A 15,705-nucleotide genomic window follows, 5' to 3' on the forward strand; every position below is an offset into this window, starting at 1 on the left:
TGGTTCACTGTTCCTACCGCACCACACATGACCCTGCATGGTATGTGGTGTGGTCCTGCCCCAGCTGTGAGTACATGTGGCTAAGGAAGTGTAGCCCGTCTCATCTGTGCAGTGTCAAGTGTTGTGCGTTAGGCCATCCTGGTAACCACAGGGCGAGCAGCCCTCTGTCACCAGTGGAGTAAATAGGAGGCAATTAAAACAACCCTCTCGGCCCGGCCCAGTGGCTCAGGCGGTTGGAGCTCCGTGCTCCTAACTCCGAAGGCCGCCGGTTCGATTCCCACATGGGCCAGTGGGCTCTCAACCACAAGGTTGCCGGTTCAACTCCTCGAGTCCCACAAGGGATGGTGGGCTCTGCCCCCTGCAACTAAGATTGAGCACAGCACCTTGAGCTGAGCTGCCGCTGAGCTCCCGGATGGCTCAGTTGGTTGGAGCGCGTCCTCTCAACCACAAGGTTGCCGGTTCGACTCCCGCAAGGGATGGTGGGCTGCGCCCCCTGCAACTAGCATTGGCAACTGGACCTGGAGCTGCGCTGCACCCTCCACAACTAAGACTGAAAGGACAACTTGACTTGGAAAAAAAAAACATCCAGGAAGTACACACTGTTCCCCAATAAAGTCCTGTTCTCCTTCCCCAATAAAATCTTAAAAAAACAAAAAACACACACAAAAAACAACCCTCTTGGAGTGGGCATAGCCCCTGTTTAGGGTAAGTGTAGCCTGGGCTGGATTTCAGCCCCCACATGCCTCCTTAGCTGGTGCCTTGGGGCAGGGCACGACCTGGACACCCATATCTGGCAGCTCTGTTAGTAGTTCTGCTTGTGGGGCTCTGGTCTGTGCTAAGACCCATTAGCCCTGTCACCTACCCTGGGAGGTAGGTCCCACGATCATTCCCATTTTACAGATGAGGACTCTGTAAGTGGTGGGGAAGAGACTGGAACCCACGTCTGTCTGGACCCTGTCCTTGTCTGTCCTGTGATCTGTTTTGGAAGTTCAGAGGTGAGAAACCTACAGAGCCAGGTTCTGTGAAGTGGGGGTTGGGGGGCTGAGAGAAGGTATGAAGATGTGAGACTGGCAGGGAATGGAGGGGACCCATCTTGTTAATGAAGTGGACCTGAGGGCAGCCTAGTGGGCTCCTGTTGGGCGGAGGTGGGTGGAGAGTCTGACCAGGGTAGGGAGAGTAGCAGAGGGCTGCCTGGCCCCTGCCGTACCAAAACCTCAAGGCTTCCACCCTCTGGAGATGAGGCAATTCCCTCCATAGGGATCTTTGGTCAATGGGGCTTCACACAGGCAGAATTTCTAGAACCAGGTGCTTTCTATAATGATCACCTCTCGTCGGTTGCCCGTGGCCACTGCCGGTCTCCTAGAATAATCAGCAGAGAAAGCAGTGATGTGTGGAGAAATGGCTACACATTTGGAGCTTGGGCAGCAGAACTAGGGGTCAAGCCTTATGGGAACGTGAACTCTATGAGATTAGTGTTTCATTGACAACTGTGTACCCAAAGCATAGGACAGTGCCTGAAACAGAGTAAGTACACGACAAAAATGAATTAAGTGATAGAGTAAGTCGCAGAATCTCTGCTTCCTAGGTGCATATCCTGAGGCAAATAACATAACCTCTGTGTCTCCATTGCCTTGACAGTGAAATTGGACATGACAGCCACCTTGTGGGGTTATTGTTTGGATGAAGTAAGATGCTACAATAAAACAATAAGGGCTCACTGAGCACCAGCTGTTATTATTACTGTTCTCATGACCTTGGTTCCTGCTCAGCTTGAGGGATTTCCATAAGCACCCTCACCCCAGACACAGCAGCTGTACTTACAGAGTACGTGCTAAGGGCACTGTCCTTGGGGCTTTAATATAATTACTCACTTAAACCCTAAACAACTCTTTGAGCTAGGCTGTTTATTGTTTTAACACCCATTTTACAAAAGAGGAAGCAGAAACATAGAGGTGATCCTGGTTATATTATAAAATAGAGAATATTGCCTCATTTCTATTGTCTCAAAGAATGTGAGAGTAGCGTGATTTGTTAGCTACTGGAGGTCCGAAAGAACTCACTCACCTGTGGATGTGTCTGGGCCTGGAATTCTCCGTGGGAAGATTTAACTAGGACAGTTGAAGCTGTCTATCTCTTGCGTCAGTTTACGTAAGAGAGAGAAATAATATGTCCAAGTATGTAGGGATTCAGTCCCAGGCACTATGGCTGCAGAGCCAGGCTCATAACCGTAACGTTTTCCTGCCTAAGGTACAATCACCTACTATCTGTGAGATTGCTATCTGCTATCTCATCTATTTGAGGCTTCCATAAATGCAGACAGCAATAGTCGCTCCTTGGCAGGATTGTTGTCAAGATTAAATGGTTTCAGAAACACAAGCCTTGCACCCTCCCTGCTGCTGTCCTGAGTGTGGTGTCAGGAACGCTGTGAGAACCCAGCAAACTCTAGTTGCTGGAGCCATCACGATGACAAGCCCAGCCAGTTCCTGTGCTCTCTGCCCAGTTCCTGTCCTCTCTGCTCAGGATGTCAACATGACCCTTGGGCTCTCCTGTCCGTGGGCTGTGGGGAGACCTGCCACCGCACCTGCAGCCCTGCCCAGCTATGTCCTGGCATGAGAAGAAGCCCATTCCCGCTCTCAGGTGCCCAGGGGTCACTCACTGCTTCTCCAGGTCCTGGATGGTGTCAGGGAGTGGAAGTCCCCGGGTCTCCGGGACGAAAAACAGGAGAATGAGGCTGGAAGCGATGGGGATGACACCGTAGGAGAAGGCGGGCAGCAGGGGCAGAACCTGGCGGGTTATCCGGATCAGGGGTCCAGTCACAGCGCCTAGCCGACCTACTGAGTTCAGGAAACCATCTGCTGTCATCCTGTGGATGGAAGGGATGGCCCAAACACTTGTCACAGTTGGCACTTTGGGGGTGGGGGCTTTACTGGGGTGGAGGACATTTGGCTGGGTCAGGAGATGCCAGGGGAGGAAAAGATGGGCTGAAGGAGTTGCACTCCTCAAGGTCTCCCCTAATGCCACCTCCTCCATGGAGCCCACCTAGATCTTCTTATCCAGAGGGGGCCTCTGCTTCCTGGGAGTATCCAGTGTCTTTCCTAGGAACTCTCTAAGGCCCACCCCATTCTCCTTAATCTTAGGTAATCGGGGTTTGCCTTAGGGCTCCTGGTAGGCCACTGAGTTTCCAGCCTGAGCTTTCTATATAACAACAAAATCAATAAATGGACATTAAAAAAACCCAACAATGAATGAAAGGATGGACAAATGAGTGAGGGAAAGAACACTGGGCTAGGACTCAGGGGAACTGGGGTCCAGTCCTGCTCTTCTAGTAAGTCCTTTGATCATGAATGGGACTCAGTTTACCCAACTGTCCAATGTGAGGGTAGTCTAACTAGAGACCACTGGTTTTCCATCTGTGTCCCATGGAGCCCTTAGGTCTGAGGAGGTAACTGGGAGGGGTAGTAGGAAGCAAATGGGAGTCCCCACTATCCCAGGAGAGCTGTCCGTTTCCTTACCAGGGATCCTATGAGATTCCACCTGAACAGAGGGTCCTGTGGCTAAAAGACGTTTTCCAATCACAGCCCTAGAGGCCTGCTGGGGCCTCCTATACCCCTGCCTTCTGGTAAGACTCGGGGAGGCGCTGCTCTGGGAAGCCCCTCTGAGGAGGGCCTTTGGGAGAAGGAAGCTGGTGTGTGCTCAGTTCTATGTTGGCGGCTGGGTCCCCTCTGTACTCTGCTGTGTATCCCTGGATGCTCAGCCCTCCTGGCCCTCCCCAGTAGCCCTCCCGGGGGGGCCCCTTCTCACCCATCCCCAGGTCTGGCAGCCCCACCGAGCCTACCGCAGTGAAGTTGGAAAGAGTTCAGGTTTGTAGACAGCGAAGCAGGTTAAGCTGACACCATAACATCCCTTTGCTAGAACAGCGAAGACCACACGCAGAGTCTGAAAGTCTGAGCAGAGGAAAGGCCAAGGTAAGGTCTGCCCGAGAAGGCCCCCAACCAGCCTGGAGTAGAGGGGCTTGGTTCTCCCATGAGGCTTCCTTGGGCTGAAAGTAGGTTCCCGGCGGTGCCAGGCCTCCCAGAGCCCAGTCGGGATCCGGGGCAGGATGCCATCAGACAGGTGGCTGGGGGTGGGGTAGAGGGCAAGAACCCAGCCAGGTCTGGGGTAGGTGAGCCTGGGGGCAGCTGCGGGTTACACAGCAGGCCTGCCTCCTATGGCGTGGCTGTGCAGGCTCCTTGGGTCTTGAGGGTACTCCCGTTCCCATGAAGGAGAGGGCTGCAGCAGCAGCCCCGGGGTGCCCAGGCACCCAGAAGCCTTCTCCCTACCCCTCAACCTGCCTGTGGGGACCCATGCCATTCATGGAAAGCTGTTGGGTGGATGGCAGGATCCCTCACCAGGAAACCGAGGTTCAGGTCACTCCAGCTATCCCTGCCTTTTCCCCAGTCTCCCACCTTGAAAAATAAAAGGGACATGGAGACGCTTTCGAAGGCACTGCAGCCTCATTCAGAAAGAACAGAGTAAGACAAGGGCCCTGGGCAGCTGCCCCAGCTCTCCGCACACGCGTGCCTCTGGCTTCTGAGAAGAAAACACCACTTACCGTGGGCTTGGTGCCTCTCCTGCCTCACTTCCAGCACCCTAAGCCTGTCTCAGCCTTCCCGGCCCTTCTTCCCACTGGAGGCTCCAGCCTCCAGCCTTCAAGTCTCGTCCAAGCCCTGGCTCTGTCACTTGCTAGCTCAGAGATCTTGGGCACATGACTTCTCTACTCTGAACCTCAATTTCCTCAGGAAAATGGGGAAAGGCAATTTGGGGGATTGGGTTCTTGAGATGATGTGAAAGTCTGTGACAGGAATAGACCTGGGACAATGGTCCCCACCCATCCCTGGGGCCAGGGGAGAGGGAGGAAGCCAGGGTGGTGAGTGCAGTGGGGTGGGCAAGGGAAGCAAGGGCCCCACGCTGCCAGCAGCTCAGCCACCCTCTCCCGATGCCCTGGCCTCACCTCGTGGGACCAGTATGTTGGCCAGAATGGAGAGCCCGGCCATCGCCTGGAAGCTGGCCAGGATCACACGGCGGCCAAAGAACCGTAGCAAAAAGGTGTTGGCGCCCCGGCCCAGGAAGTCCACGGCTCCGAAGAGGACCTGGAGGAGGAAGATGTCACTCCCCAGGTTCTGCAGGTCGAAGACCAGCCCATAGTAAGAGAACATGATGGCGAAGCTGCAGGGCAAAGCCAGAAGTCAGGTCCCTGCCCCACAGGGAGAGGGCAGCCCGGCAGGCTTTCACCAACGCTGTCCCAGAGGACACAGCCAATCTTGAGCTTGTCATTGCCAGAGCCAGAGAAGCCTGTCAAATGCAGGTCAGGCTGTCCCAGGATAGGGCGGGGAGGACAGTGGCCTCATCCATTGCAGGTCTGGGCCACGGATAGAGGCCATGATCAGATGGAAGATTTGGCCCGTCCGGGGTGGACAGGGGCTGTGTGGGTTAAACTGAGCTGCCCCCGATTGTCTGGCTTTGTTTCTGGAACCAAGTCCTGGCTCCTGCTCTACTAGCTGTGAACCTGGGCAGGCCTCGGCCCCTCTCTGGATGCCTGTTTCTTTGTCTTGAAAGATGGGACTCATGAAAGAATGGAGTGTCTGTGGAGGATGCTGGGCTGGGCTGTCCCTCCTTCAAGATGGAAAGTTATTTCCCCAGCCCCTGGGGATGCTGCCCCTAAGCTGGGGAGAGCACCCCATGACAGGTCACCCTGGCCACAGGGGCCACTCAGAAGGTCCAGCCCAGCTCTGAGGTCCCCAGGGGAGGGCTGGGACCTTGCTGTGAATGCATCACAGGACTTCTCCCCTGCCCCTCCTGCCCCCTCCCCACCCCAAGAGCCCTCTCCAAGGAACTTCCTGCCCACTGACCTCCATCTCAGTCTGCTTCCCGGGACCCCTGCCACAGGCTCCTGAGTGGATACACTTACAGGCTGAAAGTCCATAGTTTGGAGATTGAATTTGGATCCACAAGTGGCCACAATGTGAACTTCTTCTCGACCACTTTTTAAATCCCACCCTATCCTTGCTTCACCCAGAACGCTCACCCCAGCTCTCAGAACTGCAGTGTCACCTGATGGCTGTGCCCCCTAGCATCTGTCACTACCCAGCCAACAACTGCAGGGTCAAGCAGCAATTCTGGAAGAAACCACAGCTTCCAGAAGTTTGTGAAAGGAATGTGGGCGCTCAAAGCGGCTGACACGCGAGGGTCTAGAGCCCCAGCCGGTAACAACTGGATTAACAGCCAAAGACAAGAAAACCCATGAGGTTAGCTACTTCACAGCCTGTAATTTGAATAACAAAGGATGCTGAGCAGCCTTGGGAGAACCGAGGAAGCCTTGAAGGCGGTTGAAGAAATGGCCCTGGACGTTCCTGGCAGGAGGCACTCCTTCTAATTTGTCAGAAAGAAATTTAAGCAAAAAAAAAAAAAAAAAAAAAAAAAAAGCATTTGATCCATTCTCTGTTGTAAGATGTAGCAAATGTTTGCCATTATAACCCGTATGTGATTAAATACAACATAAAATAAACATTTTCCTAATCTCCAGTTTTTTTCAAGATAAGTCCCAATCAAATCTGACCCTCATGTTTCAGTATGTTCTTCTGGAAGTCGCTTAACTGCATTTGTTTTATTAAGGGCCTTTTCTTGGTCCCAGGCGCCTTTGGGTGCCAAGACAGGGCCTCCTGGGGTTAGGCAAGGATTCCATGCAGAGCCTAGTAGGAGACATGGGGGTGAGGAGATAGCTTAGCCTGGGTTCAAATGCCTGCTCATCATCTTGGGCAAATGACTTGCCCTTCTGGGCTCCACTTTCCCCATCTGTAACTGGGGTTGTAAATGAACTTATAGCCCGGGTTTGCTCAGAGGGGTAAGGAGGTGGCCCCATGCACTCAGCCCTCTGGCAGTGTAGCTGTAGGGCTGAGTCCAATGCTGCCACACAGAGGTCCTCTCCAGCCACTGCGGGCCTTTAGTTCTAGGGCCCGGAGCTCTGCCTCTGCCCCGCTTGCAGCCTGACCCTGGCCCTGGCCCTGGCCCTACCCTCCAGCCAGCCTCCGGGCCACAACTGCCCTCTCCCCTGCCTGCTGGGATTCCTGCCTCTTGAAGTCGCTGCCTGTCCCCGCCAGAAATGCACCCTAAAAGGCCTGCAGGGGTTTCCCCCTCTACACACACACACACACACACACACACACACACACACCACTCCCCTTCCCTCTGCAGCTCTGTGTCCAGGAGGGGTGACCAGGATGGCATACCTTGTCACGCACAGACAGCAGCTTCTCCGGCGGAGGGTGGGCACGCGGAACAGTTCCAGCACCGACTGGTGCGCCCTTGCAGAGGCCACCTCCTCCTTCATGCTGGACATCAGCACCTCCAGGGAGAATAGGGCCACAGTCAGAGTTGGGGCAGTGGGCTTGCCCCACCCCCATGCCAGAGAATGGTGTGCAGAGCGATAGGGAGCCTGGACTTGGCCTGTAGAGATTGGAGAACCCTCGGTGGGAGGGTGGCATAGGGACAGAAAGGGTTTTCTCTGCCCCTTGGCTGAGCTTCTTCTGCAGACCTGGCCCACCTACTCAGAACCAAGGAACGGATCTGGTGTCCCAGCACTGGCCCACTGAGCTGCAAGCCACAGGACCCTCTTGGCACTTACTACACAAAGCCCCCCCAACCCTCCTCATTCCTCAAGGCTGGCATCAGGGCATGCCCACTCCAGCCACACTGTGCCCCAAATGCCCGTTCAGTCTCCTCTGGCACCTCTGGGCCCTGCCTGCTTAGTTTAGTCCTGGTCAGCTCTAGTTTGCCTCCTCCTGGAGGCCTTCCCTGATCCTCCTGCCCAGGGAGCTTTGCGTCCTCTAATCTCTGGCTGCACATCTACTTCCTTGAAACAGCTACCTTCAGATAAGAACGTCCTATTTCCATAAGTACATTGAGATGCCCTGCGAGGTGAGTGAGTGTGCACTATATGTTGATTAAGGTGGTGAATAGAGGTGGTGATGTGGGTGTGTTGTTGATAACAGTCGTGTTGTTGTTATTGGTGGTGGTGATGGTAACGATGGTGGGGAAGGTGACGGTCACAGTCATGGTGGTGGTGTTGATGGTGTTTTGAGCAGCTGCAGATGGTGATGTTAGTGATGGTGTTGGTGATGTGGGTGGTGTGAAGATGAAGGTGACGGTGGTCTGCTGGTGGAGTGATGGCGGCGGTGATGGTGAAGGTGAGGGTGGGAGTGTAGATGGTGATGATACGACGATGGTGATGGTGGTCGTATTGTGTAGGGATGGCGATGGTATTGGTGGTGTTGATGGAGTTGTTGGTGAAGTTGGTGATAATACTGATGATACATCAGTGGATGTCCTTCCCCATCATGCCTCACACTCTGGGTCACCACCAGCAGCATCTCACCTCCATAGATAGTGTCTTTTTGGCTTCCTTGTGGCCATTTATCCTGGCCACCTTTTTGAGTTCCTGAAGTGCTCGGTCTGGTTTTCCTGTAATAATTAGCCATCGTGCAGACTCTGGCAGCCACCTGTTAAAGAAGCCAGTGCTTGGCTGGGTCTTTGCTCTTTTTGTGCATGCTGGGCACTTGCCCCCCTCTCCTCCGTCAGGTGGGGAGGGGGTGGCAGGCAGCAGACCCTCCAGCTGCAGTGGGAGTGAGGAGAAGGCAGCCATTTCACCCTCTGCACTGCTGATGCCAGGCTGGGAGGCATGATCCCTGCCAGTTTTGGCTGAGTCCCCACACCTGGCCACTCTCTTCCCCCCTGTGCCACCCCACCTGGCTTCCCGGCTGCCAGGGTCCTGCCCACCTGAGCACGTGCAGCCAACACACAAGCTGCCCGGGCATGGAGGTGATTCTGGGGCTATTTCTATGGCAAAAAGCTCACATCAGGTTGAATAAAACACAAACACAAACACATACACACACGCACACACACACACACACGCACATTTAAAACATCCGCAGCCAGAACCAATGGTTTTATAAATTAGTCTGCTTCTCCGCAGCCTCTGGACAGACAGGCAGGGAAAGGGTCTCCCTGAACTAGCCCAGTTTGCATGATCTCAGCCCTGTTTGTAGAGAAGCTAAGAAAAACTTCTGAAGGCAGTTTGACAGACACTGGTTAAAAAGGTCAGCCTGTCGGGGTTCAAATCCTGCCTCTGGCACTCACCAGCTGTGTGGCCTTGGGCAAGTCAACTGAACCTCTCGGGGCGTCAGTCCCTCCTCTGAAAGTGGGGGTAATACTATCATCTTCCTCATTAGAAGACGTGTTAATACACATCTGGTGTTCCCGAAAGCATCCTGGACACACCCAATCAGCGTGACCAGCGTGGCCTAATTCGTGTAATTATGGACCATCTTCTTCCCTGCTTACTGATCCTGATTATACGATAAAACTCCAGGTGGTCAGTGGCTTTTGATCTGCTTTATTTGCTGATGTGTCTCTGGTGCCTAAAACCACGTCTGGCGTGGGGCAGGGGTGCAGTAAACGTTTGATAAGGAATGAGTGAGCCTTATGACTTTCCATAGCCCATATCGACTTACGTAGGCCCAGGTGAACTCAACGCTGACTCACAGGCACCAGAGAACTTGTGGGGACGTGCATTGGGTTCCAGATATCTCTTCCTCTGGTCCCTACCCAAGCAGGTAGTTCCAGGGCTCAGGGATTTTTGTAGTGCCAAAAATAATAGTGATGACAATATCGTTCCATATCTGAAGCTGGTCCTCACTGACTCAGATGCCCACAGGCCCAACAAGTGATGTGAGAGTGAAGCCGGTGAATGTGGGGAGCTGGTGCCCCCGTGAGGGAAGGACGGGGTCCTTGGCTGCAAGCCCAGAGGCCAGTGGGCTGGACGGGAACCTCAGACCTCTGGCTGAAACGCCTGCCCTGGAACTCTGAATCCCCAAAATGTCTCTCTCCAGCGAGGATTCTGTTCTCATCTCTCCTATCCCTGTGGCATCATGGGACGCGTGGCCAGCCGGGGTGGTGAGGGTGAGGGGTACCTTCCCATCCTGGGTCCCCTTCGCATTCAGTGACGTTCTCCCCAAGGGAAAAGGCCCCATACTGTACTGACCAGGATATCAAGAAGACGGCAAAGAAAGGTGTCGACACAGCCAGCTGGAGGGCTCGCCAGTCCCGCAGGGCGAAGGCCAGACCGCCCAGGGCCATCTGGCCTGTGCTATAGATGCATCCCAGCATCGTCATGGTGAAATCCCTCCTGCAGGTCGTGGTCCACTCCACCACTGAAAGGCAATGCCGGGGAGGGCAGGGGAGGGCCAAAAAGTTATGGTCTTGGATCCCACCTTCCCCACCTCCCCGTGGTAGGAGGTAGGCTGAGCGAGCAAGTGACTCACAGAGTGTCGCCGTGGTCAGGATGATGCCGGCCAATCCAAAAGCACTCAAAAATCGGAGGCCACAATAGGCCAGGAAATTGGGGGCAAAGATGGTGCTGGTGTTGGCCACGGCCACCTGCAGGCAGCACCAGCTCAGCATTGGCTTCCGCCCAAACCTGTTTGGGGAGGCAAGCACAGTAGGGGGGGATCTGGGGAGGTGCCCTGGTAACTTGGACATAGAGGCAACTGCTTGCCATCAGAGGGTGCAATAAAGCTGGAGTGCCCGCTGGAGACCCGGAGGGCACTCACATCTCAGTGCAGGCAGCACCTCCTTTTAAGAACTCCTAGGGGCAGAGTGCATTTGTCATTAAAAATGGCAGACACCCTGCTCTCAGCAGGCAGGTGTGGCCTCATGGTCAAGAATGGTCTTTGGCATCCGACGCGTGGGTTTGCATCCAGCTCTGCCCGTCCTGGGTAACCTTGAGCATGTGACTCAATGTCTCTGAGCTGCAGTTTCCTCATCTCAAAAATGGAGGTATTCAGGATGACATGCCTCATAGGGTTGTGAAAATCAAGACACTGAGCAAGGGGACAATGTAGCCAGGAGGCTGAGCACATGTGACCTTGTGCAAGCCAGCCAGCTCCTCCCCTGGCTGTGCATGATGACAGGATTGCCCGGGACACGACACACTAGGTAGGGGCAACCCTTAGCCCAGTACCTGGACACTCACTGTGCCAACCCCTGCACTGGGCCAACTTAGCCCAAACTACTGCCTACATTTAGCTAAGTATGTGTGGGTCCAAGATATGGACGAACCTTGGCCTTGCCTGTCTGAGCAGCACCCAGGAGCAAGGACGCTGGGCCCAGACCCCAGGTGAGGTCTGGAGGCCAATACCTGGCCCTGACCCCAGGCTCACTGGGTGACCCGCACACCAATCACAATTTGGCTCCCTGTTTGCGTGGCCCATGAGGACTGCATGGCAGCCAGTCTCTCTGAAAGTACAAACTGGGCCACGTCCTTCCCTGCTGCTCCAGCTCCCCGCCACGCTCAGGATAACCCAAGGCCCACAAATGAGCACAGCACAAGAGCTGTGCCAGGCCCTGGTCCAAGCTCTGTATGCAACTAAATCACTTAAGCACCACAACAATCCCATGTGTAGGTGCCAGGGTCGCCACATATGGTAGGAAACTGAGGCACAGAGGAGCAACAAGTCTGCCTTCTAAGGAGCTAGGACATGCAAAGCAGGGATTGGGACGCAGCCATGGGACCCCAGAGCCTGCCCTGCCTGGAGAAAGTCAGAACGTCGGGAAGCCATTCATCTGTTCACGGTGTTATGACTGAGTACGTGCCACATGCGGGCACTGGGATAAGGCACCAGAGCCCCTGCCTTCTTAGAGCTACGTCTAGTAGGGACACACAACAACTGAACAAGAGGGTGTTGTCAGAGGGAGGTGCTGTGGCGAGGGATGCCAGCCAGGGCCATGGGGCCACTGGGGCTCAGGGCTGGGCAGGGTCTCCAGCCTGTGTGGCCTGGAACTGAGGCCTGCGTCCCAGCACAATGCAGCTGTTGGGGAAAACTTCCTGGTGAGTCACAGCCACCGGCCACCACAGAACTCAGTGGCAGGACACCAGGGTAGCCCTGGCTAGACTACTTCCTGGGCACACCACCTCAAGCGGGGCTCTAGGAGTGGCGGGGGGGAAGGGGGAGGAGAGGGGAGGGTACTTCTATTTCATAGCATGTCACGTACTTGGAGTTTAAAAACAGAGGTCTGTTTTTCCCCCAGAAGACTGTTAGCTCCCTGAGGGCAGGGGCTGTGCATCTTCTGGCACACAGTAGGTACTCATAAAGGCTGGTGCAATCGCTGAAGGACAGAGAGCAACAGTGTTCAGGGTTATTTCTCACAGTACAGCTTAACCTAGAGTCTGGTTCTTGGCCATCACTGCCCGCTGCGGACCTGGGACTCGTGTCCAGACCCCAGACCAAGGAAAGCCCCTCTCTTAGGGAACAGGGACACTCATGTCACGTTTCTGTACCTCTGTCCCCACGACGCTCATTCTGTCTTGAAGGAGCAGGGAGGGGAGGAGTACTCACCAGTAGGAGAGGAAGCCCCAGGTGAGGGACCCCAGCAGGATCCCGGCCATGAAGACGGCCTGGCCCTTGGGCTTCAGGCTCTGGTTGTCACACACCAGGCCCCACTGGAAGAGAAGGAGGGCGTGACAACCTGGCTCAGTGCACATGGACTTGCGGGGCCAGGGTGGCAGAGGGAGGTCCAGGTTGGGAGTTTCCAGTCCAGAACACACCCACGACGGGTTCCCCAGATCCCTAGGACCAGGCAACCGAGGTGGAAGGGGTGTGCTGGCAGTTGGCCTCCACTCGCAGCCAGCAGCATGGCATGAATGTGACAGGGCTTTGCATCTGACAGTGTGATGGCCACTCCGAATGGACGGTGGTGGGCAGTAGTGGGCGGTGATTAAACCACAGGCTGCAATTCTAACTCTGCTGGTTACTGGCTGCGTGAACTTGGGTGAGTTCCAGCACCGGACTGAGCCTGCTTTCTCACCCGTAAATAGAGCTGTACAGTTCCTTTTCTCACAGGACATGAGGATGAACAGAGAGGGCCGAGCATGTGTTACTATGGTTTTCTCAGTGCCTCCTGCCCAGGACCAGGCACCTGAACACCCCCAGCCCCGCACCCACCAGGTCAGTCCTTCACTGAGTCCTGACGTGTAGCTCCCCATTTCTGCCTCTCTTTCCTGGGTGACAGCAGTAGGAGCCCCTGTCCCTACAGGGCATTCTCTACCCGGCAACAGGCAACAACGGCAATGTGACCTCTTGAAAATGCAAATCAGATCAGATCACTTCCCCGCCCCCAAAATCTCCAATGACTTTCCTTCGCACTCAAAGAAAATCCAGCCCCTCACCCCTCTCCCCGCTTTGTGGCCCCGGCCCTCACGTTTGGTGGTTCTGGTGCAGACACACTGGGCCTCCTGCGCCTTCAACTCCCACACATGCTTCCACTTGAACCCCTGTGTCAACTGGGCTCTCTCCCATCTTCATGTGACTCATTCCTTCTCTCATTATCCAGGTCTCATCTCAAATGTCCCCCCTTCAGAGAAGTCTTCCCCATCAGCCTGTCCCTTCCCCACTCACAGGACCTGCTTTTCTCCTTTGTGCTCACTTATGACACTCGATGCAGGACAGGAGAGCGATGGGGACCCAGGTTCTGGACTCTAATTGCCTAGGTTGAATCAGGTCCCAGTGTGCTTTAGCTGTGTGTCCTGGGGCACGTTACTTAACTTCTCTGTGCTTCTATTTTGTCCTTTATTAAATGGACAATGATAAGATCCACCCCCATGAGACTGTAGTGAGATTGTGACTACAGGGAAAGCCTTTGGAACAGAGCCTGCCACTTAAAAGGCAAAAGGTGAAGGCTCGCTCTGCTGTCATTACTGGTTTAAATACTGACTGTTTCTGAATCTACCAGGAGAACGTAAGATTCTGGAAGGCTCCCTGTTAGTCCTGTAACCCTAGCCCCAGACCAGAATCCAGGCCACTGTGTTGGGGGAGTAACATATCATTTCATATGGTGATGGAGGTAGTTTGACCCCCCAGCCACGAGTGGACTGGTGTTACTGGGAGGCCAGGAAGGAGGAGAGCTGTGGGGTTGGTGGGGGGAGGCCCTTACCTCGGCCACGATGGTGGAGGTGAAGGTGCTGTGGTCGTAGACCCAGCCATCCACACACGGCTCCGTGGCAGCCTCACTCCAGTTGGTGGCCGTGGTGTTGGGCTCCAGGAGCTGCCACTGTGGATGGCGGAAGCGGCGGCACTGGTGGGGCTCATGGTTGGGACCCAGTGGGATGGAGATGGCCAGGAGGGCCTTGGGAGTGAGGTTTGTGGGGACCTCAGAGCCATTGTCCAGCATGTGGACCCAGCAGCGGTGGCCCGGGGTGGCGACCGAGAAGTTGTCCACAAGTAATTGGGAGGGTAGGAAGATGGAGGGGAGGAGGAGAGTCACGACCTGTAGGGCCTGGAAGAGGCCCACGCCCCCAGCTCGCTCCAAGAGCTCAGCGAACACCATGGCCAGAGAGGCCGGTACCCAGGACAAGTCTCCTGGGGTGTCAGGAACCTGGTGAGTGTCTGGCCTGCTGCTGGGAACCACGAGCAAGCTCAGGACCCCAGGCCAGCACACCTGCCCTTGCTTACCTCTCTGACCAGGTGCGCTTCGGGTGGCTGTCCAGCAACCAGTCGAGTCAGTCCTGGAATGACTCAGATGCTTCTAAAAAATTCCTCCTTATCCTGCTTCCGGGACTGACGGCGTGGATGCCCTATCACTCTGGAGAGGGGACACCAGGGGACAAGCTAACTGTGCCCAGGCTGCATGGGGTATCTGAAGTGCCCTAGCTCTCCAGCACCAAGAGGGAAAGGGCAAGTAGATTTTCAAAAAAATAATCAGATGCAATGCAGTGACGTTACTGAATTACAGTTGTGGAGGAAATATGAAAGGGACTGCTGCCTCTATTAAAGTTTAACCTCAGTGTGGGCTCCTGGGTGAGAAAAGCAGGTTCAGCTATGAGAAAGTCCTCAGCAGCTCCCCACTGGCCGGCTCATTGCATTCTTAAATTTTAAACTTTCAGAACCCTCCACATATGGCCTTTTAAATCAGGACACTGTTGGCCTAACCTTCATCCATGCTGGATAATTTCAGTCCATCTTGCCAAAGCACAGAGGTGCGGACTGGGCAGAGCCCATCCTAACTGGGCTGGGGGGACACAGGGATGGGGGCTGCAGGGAGGCAGAGCTGGCAGGAAGGCACACGCCTGTACTCAGTCCCTCCTTACCTGGCACCTCCTGTCACACAGCACTGAGAGACCAGCTCACAGACACACTAATTTGGGAAGCTTCTATTTCAAGGTCCCAGGTTGCCTTTATTAGATTGTAAGCTCCCCCAGGGTGGAAACCATGGCTACAATTTCCTGGCATCGCTTAGAAGCCCCTCTGTGGGCCCTGGAGCTGAGCAGGCCTGTAGGTTGGGAGAATGAGTAAAGTCATGCCTCCCTGACCCAGCGTCTGACGTCAGCACAGTTTGGTGGGAGAAGTGAAGCCAGCCCCTGCCCCGGTGCCCCACCTGGACCAGGTTTCTTAGTAACAGCTGCTCCTAGCACCAAGAGCTTGCTGTGTGCTTGGTTCTGTGCTGACCATGCTGCCTGCATGCTCTCATTCACTCCTCATAGCAGCCCAGGAGAGAGGTGGTGCTAATTCCCCCAGACAAGGAAACAATCTCAGAGAGGGCAGGCAACTTGCCCAAGGTCACACAGCAGAGTCGGGATTCAAATCAGACTCTAAAGCCTGAGTGCTCTCTGATGCC

At 54.9% G+C, this 15,705-nt stretch overlaps 1 protein-coding gene across 1 annotated transcript; it reads right to left on the minus strand.

Annotated features, from left to right (window-relative positions):
* Nucleotides 1-740: 740 nt before the first annotated feature.
* On the minus strand, nt 741-14,418 carry SLC22A11 (solute carrier family 22 member 11). Its single transcript, XM_033121630.1, has 10 exons — nt 14,026-14,418; nt 12,432-12,535; nt 10,359-10,513; nt 10,079-10,247; nt 8,411-8,534; nt 7,266-7,381; nt 4,991-5,205; nt 3,836-3,944; nt 2,657-2,863; nt 741-1,359 (listed from the first exon to the last, which is right to left on the minus strand). Exons 1-10 carry the CDS (start codon nt 14,416-14,418, stop codon nt 1,296-1,298), a joined length of 1,656 nt encoding a protein of 551 aa, XP_032977521.1. The 3' UTR covers nt 741-1,295.
* Nucleotides 14,419-15,705: the final 1,287 nt, after the last annotated feature.

Source organism: Rhinolophus ferrumequinum, chromosome 11 (genome assembly GCF_004115265.2).
Source record: "Rhinolophus ferrumequinum isolate MPI-CBG mRhiFer1 chromosome 11, mRhiFer1_v1.p, whole genome shotgun sequence".
NCBI classification, from domain to species: Eukaryota; Metazoa; Chordata; class Mammalia; order Chiroptera; family Rhinolophidae; genus Rhinolophus; species Rhinolophus ferrumequinum.

What these genes read in the sequence shown, in the direction of transcription:
- SLC22A11 (XM_033121630.1), bottom strand. Translation starts at nt 14,418, where the DNA reads ATGGTGTTCGCTGAGCTCTTGGAGCGAGCTGGGGGCGTGGGCCTCTTC. An exon ending in CCTCCACCATCGTGGCCGAG is followed by an intron (nt 12,536 to 14,025) that starts GTAAGGGCCTCC and finishes CTTCTCTTCCAG; the next exon opens with TGGGGCCTGGTGTGTGACAA. An exon ending in ATCCAGGACCTGGAGAAGCA is followed by an intron (nt 1,360 to 2,656) that starts GTGAGTGACCCC and finishes TGATTATTCTAG; the next exon opens with GAGACCGGCAGTGGCCACGG.